General features: G+C 32.1%; 1 protein-coding gene across 2 annotated transcripts in view; it reads left to right on the forward strand.

The window, feature by feature from the left end:
- The first annotated feature begins 9276 nt into the window (after positions 1 to 9276).
- The window catches only part of LOC145318909 (sodium-dependent dopamine transporter-like), a 177173-nt gene continuing 161213 nt past the window's right edge, over positions 9277 to 25236 (forward strand). For both annotated transcript variants that reach the window (XM_080160596.1, XM_080160597.1), the window contains exons 1-3: positions 9277 to 9421; positions 10570 to 10646; positions 12776 to 12842. In XM_080160596.1, the coding sequence (XP_080016722.1) occupies positions 9353 to 9421; positions 10570 to 10646; positions 12776 to 12842 (213 nt within the window). In that variant the 5' untranslated portion in view covers positions 9277 to 9352. The remainder of the gene's footprint in view (positions 9422 to 10569; positions 10647 to 12775; positions 12843 to 25236) is intronic.

The following is a 25236-nucleotide window of genomic DNA, read 5'->3' on the forward strand; positions in this document are numbered from 1 at the left end:
AACTTTAGTATATAGGATGGCAATTCTTTATTTAGCTGTTGTTAGAATTAGTAAATTTAAAGAATCACCCTTAACAATTTAAGATGTCAAAAAATATCTCAGATAGGATCGCTAGAGTTTAAAAAATCGGCCAAGAAGGTGTTTGTTCAAAACAACTTTATTATAGTTTTGGGTTGGATTATTTCAGATTAATTCCCCCCCCCCTCAAACTAGAGCACTGCCCCCCAATTAAAATTTTATTTGGGTATCAACAATCATCAAGGAAGTGTCATGAACTATCTGGCAAAATCCTGTGAACGCGCCTTATTTGTTATCTAAGTTTAGTTGCCTTTCAATCAATACAGAAAAACTAATCTCCATCAAGGTTTTAGGGATTATTTCCCTTTGACTGGTAACTTGAGCATCAGCCTTGAAGAAAAGAATGTTGTGCATAGGATTTTTCCGAGGGGTGTATGATAATAGGTTAGGGAGTGAAGGGAGGGGTAAAAAGCATAGTAATATGCAATTGTGGGATTTACAATACTCCTAAAAATTTATGCTAAAAAGTTTATTTTAGTAATTTGAAAGTAACACCATGAGATAGAAATCCAACAAGTGTCAAAAAGTTGCTCAAATTTCCCTACTAGAACCAAACTATTGCACTTCGTTAAATCCTGCTGTTCAACTATCTAATAGATAATTCTACCTGCGCCCCTAGCCTTTATAGGCATTTAAATTTCATTACAACAATCAAAAGATGGAAAGAGAGAGCGAGAGAGAAAAGGATAGATAGAGAGAGAGAGAGAGAGAGAGAGAGTGAGTGAGAGAGAGAGAGAGAGAGAGAGAGAGAGAGAGAGAGAGAGAGAGAGAGAGAGTGAGAGAGGAAGAGGGTGGGGGGTAAGCAATATACTTTACAAAAACTATGGGTCAAGCCGTTAGAATTTTCCTACAGCAATGAAAGTTAAAATTTATTACTTATACAAGAAATTATGTAATATAATTTTACTTTTTGTTAAACAAGAAAAAATACTTACATTTGTTAGAAGCAAAGCCTTTTGAACAAATTATAGGAAAGTAGGTCATTAATAGGTAAAGGATTACTGTAGCTGAGAAAATTGGGTTCTTTGGTGTTTTCACTCGAGGTAAAGTTAAGCACTAACACCCCCCCCCCCTCTATAGTAAAATATGGGTGCCATATCCCTCGGGGCTACTTAATATAATCTAACCGGCCCTAAAGAATAAACAAACAAACAAAAAATTACCTCCCCCTTATTTTCCATTTATTTTGGTGTTTTTGATAAATTTAATCAAAATAATATAAATTACACATATACAACATAAAAGAACAAACGTACTTACTTCTATATAAATTGTAAAGCAACAAACCTACAAGCTAAATTGTCAAGTAGCTAAACTACGAAAACAATGAATTTTTTTATTATGAATATTGAATGCAATTTCCAATTATTGATGATTTTTTTTTTTACAACTATGTGTAGTATTACTTAACAATTGATTGTTTACATTAACAAGGATAACAACATCCATAAAAGCAAAGCACTGAAACGGTAGAACAAACGGACACTAACACTTGTATAGTGTCAAAACTGAATAATCAGAATATAAATGTATAAATGTCGAAGCAAAATTTTAAGTAAAATTGTTGAAAAACTGCTTGATACAGAATAATGTTTATGGACATACTTACATTTTTAGGACTTAATTATAGAGTTGCTTCGCTTATAATATTGTACTTTGTTGTCCCAGGAATCAGTATACTAAAAATCAGATCAATCGGATTATTAGATCACATAAAAATTTGTTGTTAAAAAGTAAAAAAATCAACATGTTTAAAATGGACGTACGGACATTCTGGTAATGTTTATAGAGTTGCTACGCTTTTTAAATCGTACTTAACTACTACAGGAATCACCATGCAAAGTTTGAAATCAATAGGGCAATTCTAACATGCCTAGATTAGCGAAAAAAGCTATCCGTTACGGACGGATGGACGTACGGACGGACCGACTCTAATTATAGAAAAGCTTCGCTTTTAAAAAAGGATTACAACATTTTCTAAGATCTTACGGAAAGACAAGCGAACATTAAACACTGCACTTGATTTTTAAATCTTAACAAGATTGCAAGCAAATTTGTTGCAAAATTTATTAAGTACAGGAAACTGTTTTTGGACATGCTTACATTTTTAGAGATACTTAGATTATGGATATACATCGATTCATAGACGTCCAAGGGGGGGGGGTAATGGGGCGATTCCCCCCCCCCCCCCATTTAAAATTTACCCCTACCCTGGGGGTGCCGTAGGCACCCTTAACCATTTTTCTAACAAAAAAAAATACTAAATATTTAATATAACATTATGTATTACCATTTTTATTGTTTTCAGTTTGAAAACAGAAAGATTGATAGAGTCTTTAAAAAATTATTTGAGTCCCTAGTGGCAAATTTATAAACTATATTTTTTCCCTATCAATTTTGATCATGGGTTGATTGTGTGTTTGATGTATGTGTGTGTAAACACTGTAAAATGCTACGTTTGAGCGACATCGCGTTTTTTTCTTCTGCTAGTATTTTCGAGGTCGCCAAAGTTAGCAGAAAAGCTAATAATTTATGAGGTAGCAAGCTCCTAAAGTAGGAGCTCTAAAATACTAGCTAGCTACCATCTTACGAGCTCACAAAAGTTCGCCAAAATGCTACTCTTAGAGATATCGAAAAAGGTAGCATGCTAAAGGGGTCCATATGAAGCCTTGAATCTCATTTTAGACTATGGGTTGCGCTGACAACCCTAGCTAAATCTTCATGCCATTTCCAAAAAGGTATAAAACGTTGTTCTAGCTCAACTGTGGCCCAGATAAGAGCCGCCGTGTCGAAGGGTAGCTTGAAAGATGGGAATTTAGATCCTGCGGCTACTCTCGTCCCTAAGGAAATGTTGCCTCTTAGCAGCCCAGATCTGAATCCATTAGACTATTTGACCCAGAGCTACTTTGAAGCATGCACCAATAGACGTGCCTATACCACAAAGACCTCCCCCATTGCCACTATCAAGGAGAACTTCGCCAGCTTGTAAAGGGACATGTTGACCAGGGCCTGCGGGCGGTTCAGGGGGCGGGTAGGGGCGGTAATTGAGGCTAGCGGCGGTTTTATTGGATAATCTAATAGTCATATACCTATATTGCCTCTCAGTTTTTAAAATTCAATAAAATCTTTAAAATTGACGATTTTATGTTCATTTGTTTACAAATTAGAAAAAGTCCGGATTTATGTGCCGCACCCTGTATTATTGAGAACTTTGCTTTTAACAAGGATAACAAATTAACAATATCGATAAGTAAATTAAAGGAAACTGAATAAGAGAAGATGCACATTGTACATGTACATATTTTCATGAAATTCGGAATGTCTATCTTTAAAAAACGGACTGACAGACATTATCTTTAATTAGTTTCCTCTAATCTTTTATAAACATAAAAACTAGATCGTTACTTAGTTAGTGCACATATTTAAAACAAGGATTACAAAACCCCTCAAAGCGAAGCTTAACAAGAAGACATTTTTGTAAGTAACCAAAAAAAATATCCATTTCGAACCTGAACAAATATTGTTATAACAGATATGTCTCTTAATATCTTATAAACAGGATGTTTGATTTCGCTTATCACTTTTCCCTAATCGTCCTGGTAATTACCTTTCTAAAAATTATGATATTGATAGGACATCTTTATTACGTAGTAAAAGGACGAACTGACCCCTGGATGTAAAAAAGCTTTGTTTTTAACTAGGAAAGCTTCAAATAAAACATTAGTAACCATTTTTTTTTATTTGACATGGATATATAATCTAGAATATTTATTATATCGTATTATAAACAGCTTTCTGCGGATATAAAAATGTTAGCCCCGAGATGCCGAAGTCATTGGCTAACACCCCCCTCCCTCACCCACCAAGCAAAAACAAATAAAGTATATCTTCATGTCTGGACGTCTGTCCGTCTGTCCCGTAGGGTCTCGATAATAACACACTTTCTATTAAACATATTGAATGAAACATGGTTTTACTTCAGGAAAGGGTAGAAAATTGTTAGTAACACCAAGAATTGTCCACAAAGGAGGTATAGGTTGGATAAAAACAAAGAAGAAAATTTGTCTTACATAAGTAGCGCAGCAACATCTTACAATATTTTAGACAAATACAACAATTTTGGTTAATACAGAAGTATTGAAGTATATAAAAATTCTTGTTCTATATACATTTTAATACATGTGGAACAATTAGTCGAGTTTTTTAAACATATAAAAAACATAATCCATTTGCTCTTTGGATTGAAAATATTAATTTTCTTCTTTTTATCCCAACATTTATTTTTACGCTACTTAAACTAGTATATTCTCAAAAAATTGGTGTCCGTTATTTTTAAAAGCGAAGCTTTTCTATTATTAGGGTCGGTCCGTCCGTCCGTAACGGATAGCTTTTTTCGTTAATTTGGGCATGTTAGAATTGTTCTATCGATTTCAAACTTTCCATGGTCATTCCTGTAGTAGTTAGGTACGATTTAGGAAGCGTAGCAACTCTTTAATCATTACCAAAATGTCCGTACGTCCATTTTAAACATGTTGATTTTTTTACTTTTTTAACAACAATTTTTGATGTAATCTAATCATTCGATTGATATGATTTTTTTGTATACTGATTCCTGGGACAACAAATTACAATATTATAAGCGAAGCAACTCTATAATTAAGTCCTAAAATGTCAGTATGTCCATAAACATTATTCTGTATCAAGCATTTTTCAACAAATTTACTTACAATTTTGCATCGACTCTTATACATTTATATTCTGATTATTCCTTTCTGACACTATACAAGTGTTAATGTCCGTTTGTCCTACCGTTTCAGCGCTTCGCTTTTATGGATGTTGTCATCCTTGTTTCCCTTTACATATATGTGGTAATTGGGAGAAACTGTATAGCAATTGTAGACTGCTTAGGGTCCGTATTTATCTAGTAGGACTCAGAACACATGGCTTGTTAATATAAAAGTTTAATAAAAAGTTCTGTCATTTGTTGGCTTCTAATATGAAAAAACTAGGAGTCGAGTGTCTAAACTTTTCCTCTAATAATCTATTTTTATTTATAATGATTGGGAATGTACAGCAATTTATCGTCCATTCTCTTATCCCTGGTTGTGGTTATGTACAAACTTAATTTTGATAAAAATTGTCCTAAAACATAGGAGACTGGTGGGAAGCCGGTCCAATTTTGTGACAGAATCTACCGCGAAAACATTTATATTTTGTCGTCCGTATGTACAAGAAAAAAACAGACATTCAATTGATCTTGCAAATTATTACTACTGAGTATTCCCCTAGACTCTAGGGGCTTAAAATCCCAGGGGAAGTTTTATATGTATTGTGTTGTGTCCCCTATAAATTTGCCTAAATAGTTTCCCTCCCTCCATGAAAAAAAAAATTATTTGTCTTTGTGTCCCCCACCTTAGAAAAGTTGCAAAAAATACAATGTGATTGGTTAGGATGTATAAATACCTCGCAAAAAGAAGAGGTTGTTTGATATGGCTTGGTATCATTTGTTTATTTCTGATTTAAAATTTATCAATTGTATTCGTATTATATATATTATTTTAAATTTTGTCTTTTTATTTAAGACAATTATCCTATTATATGAAAGTAGCATAATGTCTCCTTGTCTCTATATCTGTATCTGTCCGTTTGTAGCTAATGATCTCAATACCACTTAATCGATATGGTTCTCCTTTACAGTGAGGTTTCCTAAAGTTACCTCAACCCTCCCCTTTCTTTTTAAAATCAAAATTGAAAGTGAATGGTCGATTTCGCCCCAACCTCCTCTATGGGCGTATCCTAAAGTCCTATTATATGAAATAGGAAGTGAGGATTTAGCTGACTAAGTTCTGTATTTTGTGGAAGCTTCACATAAAATCGTCCTTTTCTTAAATAATTGTTCTTACATACTAATCTTATTATAAATAAGCTGCATTACTTTAAATAAAATATAAATTGAAAACAGTGAGTTAATACCAAGCCAAGATATATGGCTAAACCATCTGGCGAAATGACCCACACTCACACACGGAGGTGGCGCGTTTCCCTTTATTTTTTACTCGGAGGGGGTGTTTCCTATCCCCCACACCCCTTCTGTAACATAGTAATATTACTCAGTTTATTTTCAATTGTCCGCGAGTTAACGCGCATTTGAAAAATACGTTGACGCATTTTTCCCTCGGATATAATACGATGCTTTTCTATTAACTAGTTAAAGTTATATAGAAAAAACTTTTTTTGTGTGATTACTTTAATCTAAGTGAGAAATATTTTATTTTGTGAAATTAAAATCAAACAAAAGTGAAATGAGAAATAAGTGAAAAGAAAAGTATGTTGATAAAGTGAATATTCTAAAAGTCCTTAGGGAAAATTTTGGTTTTGCTTCTAGATTCCTTGTTACAGTTTTGGTTTAGATTACAATTGTTTTCGGGGAAAGGACATAAAAAGATAAATTCTTCTTCTCCAAATTCTGGTTCTAAATTTTTAGTAAGGTTTTTAGTTTGTCCGTTTGGATATCACTATTGATTGAGTTCTGCATAATATGAGGCTTCACATAGGTCCTAGGATGGTTTCAGGCTAGTTTAAAAAAACATAAGAATAGGAATGATTTAAGTTTATTTTTTTGAGCTTATTAAAATGTCTTTCTTGATTATGATACTTTTATAGTAGTCCACAAATTTGTCATTATCATATTTGTAATCTTTATGACCAATAGCTTCTTTTAAGCAATAAATATTAAACATAGCTAATATAAAATCAGTTAATATCAGAAGGTAGGGTGCAGAAAAATAGCCTAAAACCAAACCAAAAATTAAATTTAGATTTATTCGAAAGGGGAGGGAGTGTGCTGAAAAATAGTCTAACACCATACCAAAACTTCAATTAAGATTTGATATAGAAGATTTAAATTATTCTAGGGAAGCTTCTCTAAAATTAGGAACTCAATCGGTTCAGTGGTTGAGCGAGATCTAAACGGCCAAAAACCATTGATTGATACATTATATTATTATCTTTTCTATTGTGTTTTGTACAATTAATTATATACATTTTTAAATTTATCATGACTCTTGGCAAAGCTTTGTTCTTTAGTCTTTTAATAATTCATAAAAATAGCGCAATTATTATCATGTTTCATTCTTGTGTTTTGATTTTCCAAGAAATGGCAAAATTCCAATTTATGAATAATCATAATCAATAAAGCAAGAATTTCTTAGTAATATTAAAAAGGGATTGTGGCATGCGAAGCCAATAAATTAACAAACGGCTGCAAATTTGAGAAAGGCACAGCATCTCGCTAAAATATGCACAATCTGCAGCCGCACAATTCTTTGACAAACTGCATCCGCACGGATAAATTGCGGCTGGTGTTATTTTAAACCGCAACTGCATTTTTCTCAAATCTTTGACTTTAAAAATATTTTATCAGTCAGAAATATTTCTTTTAAATTAGCAGATTCCAAGCCCTGATTTTAATGCTAGTTGTTCTAATTTTCAAAATGGCTTTCGGCTGAGTAGCAAAGACAATTATGCCTGATTATTTGATTGTTTATAATCATTGGTAAATTTAATTTACTTGGCTGTTATTAATAGAAGTCTTTGAAGTGTCCCATTGAACCCCCATCAATTTGAAATACATTGAAAATAATGGATGGTTGGTGGGTACTTTTATTACTTTATTTCAGATTAGGTTAGGTTAGGTTATACTTGCTACTGGATAGCCCAGCATGGGCTTGGCACAGGGGAAAAAACTACCCCACATCTATTTCAATTTAATTAAAAATTGGGGGGGGGGGGGGGGCGCAATCGGCACAATGAAGGAGAGCACCCATTTTTATGATTAATTTCTGGTTTTATTAGTTTTACTACTTATGAATGTTATCATCCTTGTGTTTTTAATATTTTCTTGTTTTCAAATACTTTTCCTTGAGTTGTGAAGAGAAGTACGTGCGCTAAGGTTTATATATAAAAAAAAAACATTATGTGGTCTTAGCAAGATTTCTTAACAAATTTCTTTTCTTAATACATTTTTTAATTTACTCATTTCTATTATAATTTAACTGCTAATCGTAAACAGAATAGTTATTTATCGCATCGTATTATAGACAGCTTTCAACGGATATTAAAATGAAAAATTGTAAGATTAAAACCAGTTTTGCCAGCTCCGAGGGGCCATTCAGGCCCTGATTAACAAAATTGGTAATATTATGATTTTTATTTTGATACTTGTCGATAACTGGCTTTTAATATGACACGATAAATTGTTCTTCAATATGGCTTGTAACCGGTTCTAATCCAGCGGATATTATAAGGTTTCGAAGCTATACTGGAAAATATATCCAATCACCTTAGTCAAAACATTTTGAAAGTCTAATGTAAAACAGCCAAGTTAAGCCAAGTTTAGTATAAAGGAAAGCTACATTATTAGAGACCACTGCATTAGAGGTCACAAATCCATTACAAAAATTGAAAATTATTATAATAAATGTAAATAATCTTTAAGAGTGTTTAAAATAGTAAAGTCGAAAGAAATAATTTTTAAAAATGATGATTATCCGTTTTAATTACTAAGTTTTGTATATTTAAAGTCTAGAAATGTATATTTATTAAGTAATTTATGAGATCATTTAATGGCTAATAAGCGAGAATTGCTTAATAAGCTAATAATGTTAAAACTTATATAGCAGAGATTTTTTTTGCCACAAACGATGTTTTCACAATAAGAATTTAATTTTCTTTAATATAAACTATAATTAAAAAGAAAATGAAAACTCTTTTTTGTACATGATCCTTTAAAATTTAAGTGTCTTTACTAGTTTTAAAATAGAATATAATTTATTTTATAATTTAATTTAGATATTAGGATTGTTTCTAAAAGCGCATTTATTCTTTAACTACAAGGTATTATTAATGACTGCTTATTTACCCCCCTTTTTTTTATTAAATTGAAAATAAGTGGGAGAGGGGATTACCAATTCCCAAAATAACCTAAATAACCTGAGCTAAAGTAATATACATTACAATACATACAAACGAAAAACTCCCCCCCCCCCCTTATTTTCAATTTATTTCAAATAAAGTGTAAAATGGGGGGGGGGGGCATGCTCAAGAGGTTAATCTGTGCTATAGCAATTTTACTTAGCACTTTTAATAAGAAACTGAACCAAAATTTTCCTTTTTAGCTTATTCTCGAAAAGCAAGCAAGACAATAAATCTAGTGAAAAAAAATTAAATAGTGAAAATAAACAATTTAGTGCGTATAATCTGACAATTGTTAAAAATGGGGGAGAGTACATATCCTGGAATTATTCCATACCATGTCGACCATCAAACACAAGATGTAGAGGAGGTACGTGCACAGGAACAGATAGATAGATATATCCTTTATAAAAGTAACAGTATTTATTTTGTACTGAAAAAATCTCTCTAACTGCTGAATTGATATGGTTCTTCTTTATAGTGTATCTTCTCTGAGGTCCTGGGAAGTTTAAAAACTATTTTGGGGAAGTGTGCCATAACCCCTGTAAGAGAAATCACCCCTAAAAATACCCTCCACCAATTTGTTTTTTCCTTTAAAACTAAATTGAAAATAGGGGGGGGGGGGGGTGGTCGACTTTCCCACATTTCATCTCAAGTTCTCCTAGAGGCCTCTTGAGGCGTAGCAGCTAATAGAAACATATTATAATAGATTTAATTACAAGGATAGACATACAAAAAAATAGTTACTAAAAATCATAGTGAAGAGATAGGATGAAAGTCAGATAGATTAGTAGATAGATAATTAGAAGGTAAGATAGATAGACAGATATTAGGACAGAAATTAAGAGGGATAGAAACAGGATTGAAAAATAATTCTTTGAACAATAGATGGAGAAAAGAATACAGAGAAAAAAATTACAGTTTATGATTGTTGGTTTTAGTTTTCAATGTTACAATTTTACAATAATGTCTACGTCCACTTGCAGCGCATAAATAACAAGCTTACACTAATTTTAGAGAAAAAGTGCCATGTTTATTTTCAATTACTTTCAAATTGTAATTTTAGCAACAGTACCGCCACTGTGTATTTGACAAAAAGTGTGTGTATTTTTTAGGTTCATAAGGTGTATAATAATTGTTAGTTTATTTTTATTTGTAATGATGTCGATTACATGAAACTTATTGTAGTTAAAAGATTAGTTTAGTAGGTTATATGGGAAAGCAATATTTTTAGAGACCTAAGGATAGACCCTAATTATATAAAGAGTAGCTGAGCTGCTTTAAGCATGATAAGTAAGTTTATACTCTATTTAAATCACAAACAAGATGATTGTGGTGATTTTCTAAAGTTTTGTAATCTATAGTCATTTATTTGCTTAACTATGCGTTTAACTGGGACAATACTGTCATTAAGAACGTAAAAAATAACATATAACAACTTTTTTGATGTAAATTTTTTTTGTTATGTTGCAGTTGCAAAGCTCTAAAAAATATATAACATATACATTATTTTTTTAGGTTCCTCGATTGCTGGGACTGGAGCCCCGACCAGAAAGCACAGGACCTCCAAGTGCCAGCACTGTCCTAGGATACAGGTATAGCTTATTAAAGATAAGGAAAGCACAGGACCTCCAAGTACAAGCACTGTCCTAGGATACAGGTATAGATTAATAAAGATAAAGTAAGCACAGGACCTCCAAGTGCCAGCACTGTCCTAGGATATAGGTATAGATCATTAAAGATAGATAAAGCACAGGACCTCCAAGTACAAGCACTGTCCTAGGATACAGGTATAGATTAATAAAGATAAAAAAAGCACAAGACCTCCAAGTGCCAGCACTGTCCTAGGATACAGGTATAGATCATTAAAGATAGAGAAAGCACAGGACCTCCAAGTACAAGCACTGTCCTAGGATACAGGTAATGATTAATAAAGATTAAGAAAACACAGGACCTCCAAGTGCCAGCACTGTCCTAGGATACAGGTATAGATTATTAAAGATAGAGAAAGCACAAGACCTCCAAGTGCCAGAACTGTCCTAGGATACAGGTATAGATTAATAAAGATAAAGAAAGCACAGGACCTCCAAGTGCCAGAACTGTTCTAGGATACAGGTAAAGATTATTAAAGATCTAAAAACGCTGAATTTTGTGCTTTTTTCCAAATTAAATTTTAAATCATTAGGAATAATTTTTTTTTTTAAATTTTACCATACATTTGATACTTTAAATGCACTTGTGATTCTTGTTGTTTATAATTTTAAACATATCAATACTAATCATGAAAGAAACCTAAAACAATTCCATGACATTCAAATGGCATCCTTAAAAATAGTTTTAGAGATCTTTAGCTTCAGACAAACTAACCTTACTACTGTAAACTGGTCAACACATTTAAGATTCTATAAAAAAGTAGCTATTTTTTTTACTAATTTAAAATTCTTCATGGTAATTTTATCCTTTTTGTGTGTAATTAAACAAAACCCTAAAAAGATAAAAACTTTCCTTTTTGATTACAAAGAGTTGTGTTGAGCATAATAGTCAGCAATATAGGGATAGGACAATAGATTTACTTAAGACTTTAATTCTGCATTTAGTATGTAAGGATTACAAGAAGAGAGAGTTGTGGAATATTTTGTTATTGTCCCCTCCTTCTCTGATTTAGAGATTATTTTTGTATAAAATAGTTTTCACTTTAAATTTCGGTGTTTTAACCACCAAGTCTTTTTTAGCATAGCAAATGTAATAGTTGTCAACTTGTCTCATTGCTTGAGAGAGGGGGGGGGGGTGGTATTTTTCTAGACCTCTATGAAGCTTTAGTGTAAAGGAGAACTTTATCTGTTTTGTATTTGCACTAAGATTTCAGAAACCGATGATATTTATTTCTTCATTATTAAGAAGGCTTGAATGGTCTTTTAAAATAATAAATAAAATTTTTTTAAATTAAAAATTTGATTGAAAAATGTATTCTTTTATTCTGCATAATTGAGGAGAGATTTATTACTTAATCTTTTCAAACTCAATTTCTACCTTAATAATAAGATACTGAATTTTTACTCAAAATAAGACAGCATGTTTTGTTGAAACGCAAACTGCGACTAATAATAAGCTGTTCTACAAAATTTTTATTGTTTAGTTTAACCACTAACTATACACATACATACACGGAACGCGCATCTACTTACTTTTTGGGACTTTTCAAAAAAAGTTTATTTTCATTTTAAATTTTAGGTTTGAAAAACCCATCCTTCGTGTAAGTGTTATAAAGACCATATGGATGATGATATTTTATCATTACCGCAAAAATTTTGGTATTTCTATTTTGTCTAAAAGTAAAGAAAATTTAACTTTGATTGAAATTTAATGAGGGTGTACACAAGGACGTCCAAGCTGTTTTATTTGGGGGGGGGGGGGGGGTGATATGAAAAATTTGAGTATGCTGTTTTATGTAGTTGAGTGGGCACCTAGGGTGTTTATCAATTCCCTGGATATTTAATAAAACTTCTCTTGCTGTTTGTATTACACTCCCCTAAAGCTTACCTTACCATCGGTTTTGGTTTAAGGGGTTGCATCTCCTGGAAAAGCCCTGTGTATGCACGCCACTGCATGCACTATATGAAGCGATTTGGGAGATCATAGGGAACAGGCAGACGGAGAAATTTTTTTAAAAATATTTTTTTTTTATAATTCTAAAGTTAAAGAACTATTTATTCTTTTGTTTCAGAACAAGTGAGAAATTATCTGAAGAAGAGTTGAGAGAAAAGTATTATGAGTATTGGAGAAAGCAAAAGGTAATTTTTTTGTACTCAGTTAGGAAAAATAAGACGTATAGAGAGGGTGTCTCATAGTGTAGTGGGTAGCGCACTACGCTGTGGTTGGGAGAAACCGAGTTCAAGTCCCCACATAGACTATGCACTTAGTTGACAAGTGCTGTCGCAATTTGTCAGATTATGATCACGCAACCTTCAGTAAGATGCCCTAGGGTTGAAAGGGGGGAAATTTGTAGGAAGTTAGGACTCTACAAATCAAGCAGCTCTAACCATGCTTTCCCTCATTCATGCTCCCGTATGAGAGTGCCATTAATTAGGGTGGCTTAATATGGAACACCTGCCAAAACTTTAGGCCAGGGTGATGTAATAATTGAGTAGCTTCCACGAGAATTGCAGGTCAGCTTGTAATGTAACATAGAATACAATCAGCTGTGCGCGAAGCTTACCAATCTAAGATTGGCCAAAGGAATTTCACTTCCAGTCTCCGTGTGCATCTGAGTCCTAACTTCAGAGAATCATGGCTACAACAACAACGTATAGAGTTGCTACGCATTTTAACATTAAGCGTTTAACAAGATTGCAAGCGGACATAGCAATCGAGATTTTAATAAAAATTTTGGTATAAAGATTACCAAATGAAAGGAAGAAAACCCATCAATTTTTTAGTATTGGATATGGGGTGATTAAAAACCCATCCTGAAAAACTAAATAGAGACATTTGGAATCATTAAATGTTAAAAGTGATAGGAGATTATCCGATTTAGAAAATATGAATTACTCAATTTTAAATTCTTTAATAATGTTTTGTTTTTAGTTGTGCTATTACTTCCGCTTAGTTCAACACCTAGTCAAATTCACAAAAAATAGAAATTATTACTGTAGCGCAGAAAGTGCTTTACTATCACCATTAACATCCTATCCAAATAAGTTTTCATTTTTACTTTTTGTGAATTTGAAACATTTTTCGGCATTGATGGCGCACCATGTCTTGAATATGTAAATTAAAAATTCATTGCGAGAAGAAATGTGTTAATTTTAGAAATTATTCTTTCCATTAATTTTGAAGGTCCTGTATGAAAACAATCATAAAACATCCATAAGTAGCGAGCACAAAAAGTTATGTAGGGACAAGCGAACAACGCAATTTTATCAATTGTCATACAAAAGAAGAAGAAAATGAAAGAATCATAAAAACGAAGCCATTAGACAAAAGTATTGATGTCTTTTTAAGCACACCGACAGAACAACGCACCAAGTAAAATAAATCGGCACAGGCAATCTTCACCAAAACCTCAGCGGTTTATCTCATTTCCCCCATAGCGTTACAGAGGACTGAAAAGCGGAGTGACAGACAGACAAAGTAACTTATAGAGTAGCTTTGCTATTGAAAATTTAGGGATGACAACATCCATAAATCGCAATATTTTCAGTTGCAAAACTAATCTAAAAGTGTTTGTGTCTGTCTGTCCTTATGTCTGTAATGCTAGGATTGCCAGATTTATATTACTAACCATTCATGATTTAAACAATTGTAAAAAGTATAAAATTGTGCAGCGAGTTTAATGTGACAGTTTTAGAGCGTGTTTATAAAACTTTGGATACTACAATAATTTACAGTTCCCTTCCTCATTGCTAAATCTAATATCAAGCATTTATTTCACGAATTCTTCATAATTATAACTCATTTAAACTGCATTTTCAAATTAAGTTGCAACTTATTTTTGAATGGTATGTCCGTCATTTTTTTATCTTAATATACACACCTTTTTTGCTCAGGGAGAAAAGACATACAGAAAAAATATTAAGAGAAACATTATTTTCATTTTTTGGCCATCTTTAGTCCAACCGTCAAAAATGGTTTTTACTTGAATGTTATATTTGAATCCTATCTAATGTTAAAATTAATCTTTCTTTTCTTTCTAAAGATTCTTTATATGATTATGTGAGATATTCTTCTGAAAATTATTGTTGATATATTCTTTCACAACTCATTATTATTAATGTGCATATTGCATTTAGGTCTTTTTTAGGGATGGGGGTAAAGAATATTTAAGCTATTAACCCCTCCCCCCCACAAATTAAAAAATAAATATTTTGATTTTATCGCACTTCTAAACCCAGTTCTCCCATTAATATTTATTTCTTAAAACAAAACAATTTTTTTTTAATGCATGCGGGATTTTTCTAACCTTTAATTAACCTATCCTAATTTGGAATATGGGAAAAAAACTACCAACTTGTGTCTTATTTCTCGTGCTAGGGGTTCTAACCATGCGGGATTTTTCTAACCTTTACAAAACCTAACCTAATATGGAATACACGAAGGAAACCACTAACTTGATACAATAAAGTTTCTGTACGATCACCAAGTATTTCTATTGCCCCATTTAGTGACAACTATAATTGAAGAAAGAAAGATTCGTGAGTGATAAAAATATTTTATTTGCACCCAGAAGGTCTTTGTAGAAAAGTGTCCATATATATCCGCACAATACATTTATTAAAACAGCCAAACTCCAAATATCAATTATTATTATATCCTTATATGAAAGTAATAGGATCTGTGTCTGTCCCGTAGGATTTCGCTAACCGCTGAGCTGATATGGTTCTCCTTTACAGTGTAGCTTCTCATAGGTCATTGGAAGGTTTGTAAATATTTTTTTGGGAGATTACCCAACCCACTATTATTTGTTTACTTGAAAAATAAATTAATAATAAAAATAAGCGCAGATCGACTAATCCTTCCCCCCCTCTACTCTGCATATTGCTATTATTTTAAAAAGATTATTTTGCTAAAACTTTGGTGTAATATAAATTTGAGCTGTTAATCTTTAGTAGTAGATTTATTTTCCAATATAAAAAAAGACAATAAAATAAGTATATTTATGCGTAAATGAAGGCGAAACCTTTAAATGTCCTCCACAATTAAAACCCAAAAGCAACAGGTATTAAAGGTACACTCGTTGTCTTTAATTTTATGTTGTAAATTGACTCTTTCAACTGTTGGTAAAACTAAAAACCTTTATGATTAGAGGTGAAAGGATATGTAAATTCCTAATAGAAAATGGTAAATTCTGAGAAAAAGTTAGCTAAAATTCTAAAATTATACTGCCGGAATGATTTGGTTCTCCTTTGCATGGGAGATTTTTATTGGTCTAGGGAAAATTTTGTACATATTGTGAGAGGGTGTGTCGCCCCCCCCCCCTCCCTATATACTTAAATTTTTGCTCTGGGATAAATTCTCCCTCCGCCCCTTTCCTTTTTCCGTAAAAATTTTATTATTTTATATTATACTAGTTGCCTCGCCCCCAGCCTCTAGGGGAAGGCGGGAGAGTTCTGGAAAACAGCTTAAAACACCCCCCAGATATTTATAAAGCTTCCCTATAAAAACATGACCAATTCAGACCAGCAGTTTCTAAGATCTTAAGCTTCAGACAAAAAAAACTTACTGCTTTATATTATTAGATTAAATACCAACGGCTAAACCCTTTAAAAGGCCCATATTTTTTTTTGGAAGGGTGAAGATACACCCGCCCCCCCCCCCCCCACAATTATAGTTATAACCTACTCTAAACCTTTAGGTAGTTTCACCGTAAAGATAAACCACATGTATAGCAGTTAACAAACTTACTGTTACTTTTATATAAGGATTAGATAGAAAAGAAAAAATGAAAATATGAGTTAACTTTAAAGTGTTACAACTTGCCTGCCCTGAAACTAAAACATAAAATCATAATAAGGGTCTTTACCAGGCGGAAGCTTAACAACTTAACTTATATGGGCCCTAATGGATATAGAATATATGGATATTGTTAGAGATTTTTGCATACTCTGATGAAATATTTCTCCTACCTGTTTTATACAATGATACCCCCCCCCCCCCCTCTTACGAATCTACCCCATCCACTTTCCTGACCATAAAGGGACGTTTTGACCCTTATGTGAGGACTGTATTAGCAATCTAAATTGAGGAAAAAAATTCTTAAGTTAAAATACCCATGTTTTCTATATCCATTTGGGCCCTATTTATATAATGTCTGGTGTGCCCACATTTCCAACAGCATTTATAAAAAGGACAAAATAGATTAACGTATGATATTCAAAGTTTTATTGAAGCAATAATAAGGCGTTTTTATGTCAAAATATTTACTTATGTCTAGGACAGTGGATATATTGTTATTATGTCAGCCATTACCACTTTTTATTATATTCGACCTAATATTGTTAAAAATTAGGCATTTCAACCATTTTTTTAATAAAGCCATTCTAGTCGACGTAACCCATAGAAATCGAATATTGATAGAATGGAAAGCAGAAAAAAAAACAAATAGCTTATATAAGTTTCTGTTTTAAAAGCAGCTTATTTTTTATATGATTTCAAAACATCAAAAAATTTATAAAAACGCAACTATATCAAATTTTTTTTTATTTTGTATATATAATCATTCGCTTGTTAAAGTTCGATTGGAATTAGTTGTATAAGAAAATAGGATTTTGGTTAGAATTGTTGGCACGTCGTATAAGTATAGGCCCTATCTATCTATTAATGTATGATTATAGGCCCCTATCCATCTATCTTAAAATCTATCTACAAGAACGAACACTTCCAAGATAATAACTATTTTTTCACAAAAAGATACTAATATATATGTATTTTTCTCCCATTTGGCTTCCTACATAAAAAAAATTCTCATTTAAAAAAATTTTTGTTTGATTTTCCTTTTTCAAATCAAAGAAATAAAAATATACATTTGATTATAAATTGACGTAAAAACCAATAAAGTAAATTCTTGAGTGTCTACGCTCCCAAGCATTATGGGCAACTTTTAATTTTAGCACCCAACTTAATCTGTACACACACACACACACGAACACTCACACACACACATACACTCACAAAGAATAAAAAACAGACAAATATAAAGCAAGGACGTTTTTGGTTATCGTTCAATAACGTAAATTTTTTTTGTTAAATTTTATCTATAATACAAAGTAGAACGATGTCTGTCTGTTTGTGTGTGTGTTTGTTTGTCTGTTTGTTTGTAGCGAAGGATCTCGCTAACCGCTGAACCGATCGGGTTCTCCTTTACAGGGTATCTTCTCATATGTCCCGGGAAGGTTTATAACTATTTTCTCGGGGGGTGGGACACCCCCAACCCACCAAAAAATTAAAAATACCCCCCCCCCCCCCAAAAAAAAAAAAAAATTTCTTTTAAAACTAAAATTAAATTAGTTGGGTCGACTAATCCCCCCCCCAAAAAAAAAAAAATTCCCCCCCCCAAAAAAATTTTTTATTTCTTTTATTTTAAATCTCAAATACGAAAAATTGGTTTGACCAAACCTCTTGGGGCAAAGCCCCTAGAAGCCGCTAGTTTATTATAATCTATAATACAAAGTAGAACGATGTCTGTCTGTTTGTTTGTGTGTTTGTTTGTAGCGAAGGATCTCGCTAACCGCTGAACCGATCGGGTTCTCCTTTACAGGGTAGCTTCTAATAGTTCCCGGGAAGGTTTATAACTATTTTCTTGGGGGGTGGGACACCCCCAACCCCCCAAAAATGAAAAATCCCCCCCCAAAAAAAAAAAATTTTCTTTTTAAAACTAAAAATAATAGTGGGGCCGACTTACCCCCCCCCCCCAAAAAAAAAAATAATTCCCCCCCCCCAAATTTTTTTTTTCTTTTTCTTTTTTATTTTAAATCTAAAATACGAAAATTGGTTTGATCAAACCTCTTGGGGCACAGCCCCTAGAGGCTAGGGGCGAAGCCGCTAGTTGGGTATAAAATGGCATTTCTATCAGCAATTCTGTTTCTATCAGCATGTATGAAATGCCAATTTTAAAAGGATTTATTTTTTACTTTTTTTTTGATATAATTGTGCTTTTGTTGACTTTGAAAAAATATCTCATTCTTATGTTTTATATTTTGGTATCGGAGCAACTCTGTAATTCACATTGTTAATCTGTCTGAACTGGTTTTGGGGGAATTTGGAATCAGGATTTTCTCGGCAGAAAAACTACATTGTAACTTACTTTGTCCGTCGTCCGTCCATACTGATCTGAATGAGTTTAGGCTGCTATGTGAGATTGGGTTATAAAATTTCTTGATAAAATTCCCTTTTACTCAATAACTTATTCTGTCCGTCTGTTTGTTATTTTTATTTCTTTTCTTGAGATTCGCTACTTAGCAAAGATGTCATTCTTGTTTTGGGTGGTTGTCATTTTTTTCAAGTTTGTTTGAAAATTGGGCAAATTGACACGTTTTTGATATAAACAAGAACATAATAAGATAATGTCAGAAAAATATTAATTTTAAGATCGACACAGCTCTGTGTATTTTCATTAGTAGAAAAGCTACTATAAAATTATATTTGTCTGTCTGTCCGTCATGGGGAATATGTTATTAAAGATATATGCAGTTGCATATCCGCATACAGAATATTATTCATGATCAATTAACAGCTCATTTTTAAATAACTTTTCCTTATTTTAAATTTTTTTGTAATTTTCCACTTTTTTCATACTATTCACAGTGGGATCCAGTGGGACATCCAAAAAATTTAAAATTGACTTTTATCTATCCTAGGAATTAATAATGGCTGTAAGTAGACAGCTAGAAAAGAAATTTTTAAAAAATATTCATTTTTGGCGGATTTATGCCATTTTAAAAAAAGGTAGTGAAAAATTTCTTTTCAGTTTTGTTGATTTTCCAGATTTTTTTACACAATTTTTTCAAAGCAACAAAAAATACATTTATGTTCATCTTATGAAAATAGTTTTTGATTGAGGTACTTTTCAGATACCTGTACCAATGTCTAATTAAAGAAAAATTTAAAAAAAATATTTTTTTGGTGGTGTAAATTGGCATTTTGTGAGAAAATTTCACCAAAAATATTAAGATTTTTAACCCCAAAAAATCAGTTTTCTCCATTTTACCCAAAAACGGCCAGGATGCCCCGGGTTTTGCAATGATAATATTAATATGCAACATGTATTGTGTTTAAAACAGTTTTCATAACCTGGGGCCTCCTGGCCGTTTTTGAGTAATTGAGCATTTTACATTGCATGGTTTGAACAATTTTGTTCTTGTTAATTTGAAATTTTTCCTCGTTAGAGGGGGAAGGAGTCATTTAAGAGCCCAAAGTCATCTCTGCAATGTTTTCTAACTTTTTGAGGCGGAACTTTCTTTACTTATGCATTATTTGCCTCCGACCAACCGTTTCGCCGTTATTTGCCGCCGTAGGTGTGATTTTTAACGATTTTTGCCGTTCTCGTGGTTTTAATGGACATTTAAGGGAACAAGGAGTCCTTAAAAAAAGATGACTTATAAATACTTTTATTTTAGCAATTAAATTTGCTAAATTTCATGTGTTCTGAAAAAAATTGTATTTCTAACTGGTTTTGGTTCAGCAGAAATTCAAATTCGGGGATTAATTATAATATTGCAAAAACATTATATATGCGTCTGAGAGAGAGAGAGAAATATACGTTTGAGAGAGAATATAATATAAGCAATTATGTTTACATTCTTATACAAACTTTAAATGAAGATAGCTAGACTTAGAATAAAGGTATTAACACAAAATCAAAAGTGTTTTGAAAATTATGTTATTGTTGTTTATATCTGTAAAAAAACATTAGAAAACATGCCATATTAGTGTCCTATTTTACTTATACTGGACCTACCTAAAAATGCCGGGACTCGAACTGGGTGCACCTGACGCTATATTCATGTTCACAAACATTGTTTGCATTGAAGAAATATTTACATAGACGTTTATTTTGTTAAAATATTCCTATCCTAACTAAAGTTATGAAGGTTTATAGATTTTTTAAAAATAGGGTAGCTTCGCTCCTCCAAAACCGCCAGACGTACTTACCAAATGCACATTAGAAGTTAACAGGAGCAAAATTTATGTTATTTTTGAGTTAAAGCAAAAGAAATTACATCATTTCGTCAAATACAAGCTTTTTTATTGATGTTTACTTTTGTCTACCCTTAATGTCCCGTTTTTTGGCAAAAGATCCCACTGTGCTATTGTTTTAAAGAATGTAAAGTAATATCTCATAAAATGCTTAGTTTATCGTCCGGACCATGATTTTCAGAGTCAAGCCTTATTTTATTTTGTGGCAGGTTTTAACCTTTTTTTTGTGAATAGACCGCCGTACTTTCACAAAATTGAATCTTTATGGTTACATAATTTGTCATACAATTTACGAGAAGCTTCATGTTGATCTAAAGCAAGGGAAGGTTTTAATCAATAGAATGGCGTACCGTAATAATCGTCACAGGAGTTTTATACATTTTCAGATAAGCTTCAGGTTTATTAAGAGTAGGTTTTAGTCTATTTCTACAATAATACTGTTACCATTTATATGCCTATCAGTCATAGAAGTTAATACTTTGAGACTTATAGACATCCTGTTACTTTTATATAAAGATAGAGTAGATTCTGTACCGAAAAAATGGTTGTATTAATTATGTTGTACATGGCTGCGTGTTAACAACAACAAACATAAAAATAAATGTTAAAAGGAAATTAAAAATGCACATAGTCACATTATTAGGTTTCCTACCCAAAATTAAATACTTGTATATTTCAGGGAGGGAGGGGACATTGGGATGTTTATTACACTAGTACCCAAATTTTTTTAATAGCGTTTCTTATTCGTAGGCTGCACTTTTAATTAAATTTTTACTGGTTGGTTTATTAAGCTAGATGTCCAAACGTTTCAGCCACTAATTGTAATCTACAGAATATGTAATTTGTGTATTATCATTGGGGATGGACATCAATTTACCGGCTAGTGTGTTGTCCCTTTAGTTCCCTGGGTATATTTAAGCAATTTTCAAAATACTATTTTAATACAAAAGCTTCTCTATAGCTTACTTTGTTGTCTGTTGGTACAATTATATATGAATCATTAGTTTTTCGTTTGTGATTTAAGATAGAGTGCTATTTTAATATCTGTTGATAAGTCCTCTTACTTTGTTAAATTTGCTTAGTAAATTTAGACCTTTGCATATTCTCTGTAACATTCTATGTCCGTCTGTCCGTCAATTACAATTTTTATGGTGGAAATAAAAATCGGCTGCTAAATATGACATCATTTTGAATTTTTTTTGGGGGAGATTCTTCTGATACATAAGCATATGCCATATAACTTTTTTTTTGTCCCTTCGCTGCTTTTGGATGATGTCATCTTTGTATTTTTATCCTTTCAAGGTGGCTGTAGCAATGCGATAATTGATTAAAAACTGTATTTTCTCAGCAAAAAACTTTAAACCCTTAAAACATCGTAATAGCTGTATAATAACTATGAAAATATTTCATAACTAAAATTGCAAAATACAGAAATATTAATGCTATGTTTTGCAAAAAATAATGTTTCTTTTACAGCAGTTTTGAACAGCAAAGTCATTTGTTGGTCAGTCGGTCTAGTGATTTCTGTCGGTAATTCCCTGTAGTATTAAAGAGTATATAGCTGTAGAATTTGTATATTGCTTTTTGCTATAATTTATAATACATAAACAAGGATGACATCCATAACATCCATAAAAGCGAAGCTCTAAAACAATAGGACAAACGAATATAAACAATTGTAGAGTATGAGAACAGAATAAAAAGAATATAAATGTTAAGTCTTAACAAAATGGTAAGTAAATTTGTTGCAAAACTGCTTAAATACAGAATACTGTTTTAGGGCATACTTACATTTTAGAACTTGATTACAGAGAATCATGCTTCGCTTGTAACATTTCATCTTGTGGTAAAAGGAATCAGTATTTCACCAAAATTCAGTTAAATAAGGTAATTAGAGCATGTTTTAAATGGACATACGTACTTTCTAGTAACGATTACAGGGTTGCTAGGCTTCCTAAATCATACCTAATTGTTATAAGAATCATCATGCAAAGTTTGAAATCGATTGGACAATTCTAACAAGTCTAAATTAACGGGAAAAGCTAACCTCTACGGACGGACACACCGACCCTAATTTTAGAAAAGTTTCGCTTCTAAAAATGTAAATTGAAAATTCTGGCATTAACACAAAGGTAAGTTTGATAAAGAATTTATGTTTAGTGCCAATTTTTAAAAATTTACAACAGAGAAAATCATTTAATCACTTGTGAAAATTCAAAATGTATTTTAAGATTAACTTTACCAATTTAAGAATTTCTAAAATTAGTAAATTTTTTGTAATTTTTTTCAGTTACACTGTAATTTACTTTTTTGAACTGCTTTCAACTGTATTTGGGACAATAAATGCCAAATAAGATAATATTTGTGCCTTTTTTGTTGACATTTCATGTGTTCATTCTTGTTAAATTTGGTGTTTCTCCAATGCTGCATATTAGTACTTCATTAAATTCCCCCCCCCCCCCCTAATCTATTTACTACTGTTGGCTTCACTCTTAAAATCTAGACGCTCTGTTTTCGAATGAGGGGGGGGGGGGGGGGGGTGGAATAGACAGAAAAAAAATTAACCATTCCAATAACAAAAAACAATTTCGCGGGCTATTGTTAATTTCCCTAAAATGGAGAACTCAATCAATCAATTGATATCTTAACGGATAAACTTATAGATATCTTATTTTCTTTTATAATAGGATTGTGATTTCTAGCGATTTTAAACTAGGCAATTGTGGAATTGAAAGCACACCAGTAAGATCATGATTATAGGCCTAAATATTTGTCATTGACGCCTTTATGTCAGGATTTCTGGATTAGAAACTATTTTATATTTCTGAAAGCGTAGCTACTCTTTAAACTCACTAAACATAAAACAATTTCTCTTTTTCTTCCCTTATTAATCTTTTTGCATTTTACTAATCTATATTTTTTGATCTTTCCATCCTAGGACGTCCAAGCTTTTTTTTTTTGTGTTGGGGGGGGCGGAAGGTCTCAAGTTTTAGACGGGGGTGAAATCTATAATGGGGATGGGGGCTTTACTCCCGCCCTGTTTCAATTTACATATATCTTTCTCTTATGATTTATTTTTAAAATATATCTATATTCAATTTTATTTATGTCTATATATATAAATACTTATAGGCCTATATATTTATTTGTCATTGTCAACCTTAAGTCATGATTTGAAGCTTAGAAACTCTAGTATCACGAATGTATTCTTTACTTTTCTTTACAGTTGTCACATCAATTCTGATAAATTTATAAGACTATCAATTTTCTAAAATTATTACAATAGCACAAACTGACTCTTTTCCTATGCTTAACTTTCATTATAAAACACCCCTCTAAAACTAATTCGCTTTTTGAACTTTTTAAAATGAAGAAACACCGAGTTTAGTCCCTTTCGTGGCAACGCCTCTTAAGGATCGTTTCGTCGTATTTTCATAGTAGCTTTTGATAGGTTACTTTAGGTAGAAATTCTACCTATTCTAGAAATAGGAGAAAAGCTGCTGTGAAAAAACGACAAAACACCCCTTAAGAGGTGTTGCCACGAAAGAGACTATACCCGAAACACCTTGTGAAGATATGACAGTATGCGGAAGTAAAGGCACACCAAAGGATTATTTCCTTACTTTGTTCACTTTGCCATTTTTATATTGATGATTTTAAACGTATCTACTATATATCTTCTCTGAAATGTTAATACCAAAATAAATTAGTAATTTTCATGGAAACTTTTTGCATAGTTCAATTAACTGCAAATTAATCACATCAAACATGAAAGATTCTATCTGCAGTTATTAGCAAAATTGGGGATAATAAAGGGTTGTTGATTTATTAAAATAACCCAAAATATAAAACCCAAAAGTTTAGTTATAAAGTGGCTTAAAAACTTTGGATACTTTTATAATATCATGATTGGCTAGTCATAAATTTCTATAATCTATAGTAGGAGTTATTGTAAAATTATAATAGAGGGCTCAACATCAATTTATCATCCTTTGTCTCATCCCTTAATATGCCTGCATTGTTCTCTCCTTCTGAGCCTAATTTATGTTATTCATGTTAACATGTTTTAACATATTTCCATAAGGAAGTACAAAAGTAAAAAAAATCTTCAATATTTTAAGTTTCCTCAATGTAACAAAATAGTCATGCTAAGGATCTATTCTGCTTTTCACAGGATTTTTTCAGATAAGAAGGGTACATTTGACTATTAATTACATTAGTCCCCAAAGTTTAATAATAACGTTTTCCTATTTGTTGGTCTAACAACATCGGGGACTTTTATTGAATCTTATTAGTTAGTTCATTAAATTGAGTATCCAAACGTTTCAACCACTAATTGTAATCTGCAGAAGGAATAATTTTGTGTACCATTATTCAGATTTTACATCAACTTACCGGCCAGGCCATTGTCGTATCCCTAATTTTTATTGCATTAATGTTTCCATTTTTAAAAGCGAAGCTTTTCTATAATTAGGGTCGGTCCGTCCGTACGTC

The sequence above is a fragment of the Acartia tonsa genome, chromosome 5 (genome assembly GCF_053477335.1).
Source record: "Acartia tonsa isolate MP-2025a chromosome 5, ASM5347733v1, whole genome shotgun sequence".
Lineage (NCBI taxonomy): Eukaryota > Metazoa > Arthropoda > Copepoda > Calanoida > Acartiidae > Acartia > Acartia tonsa.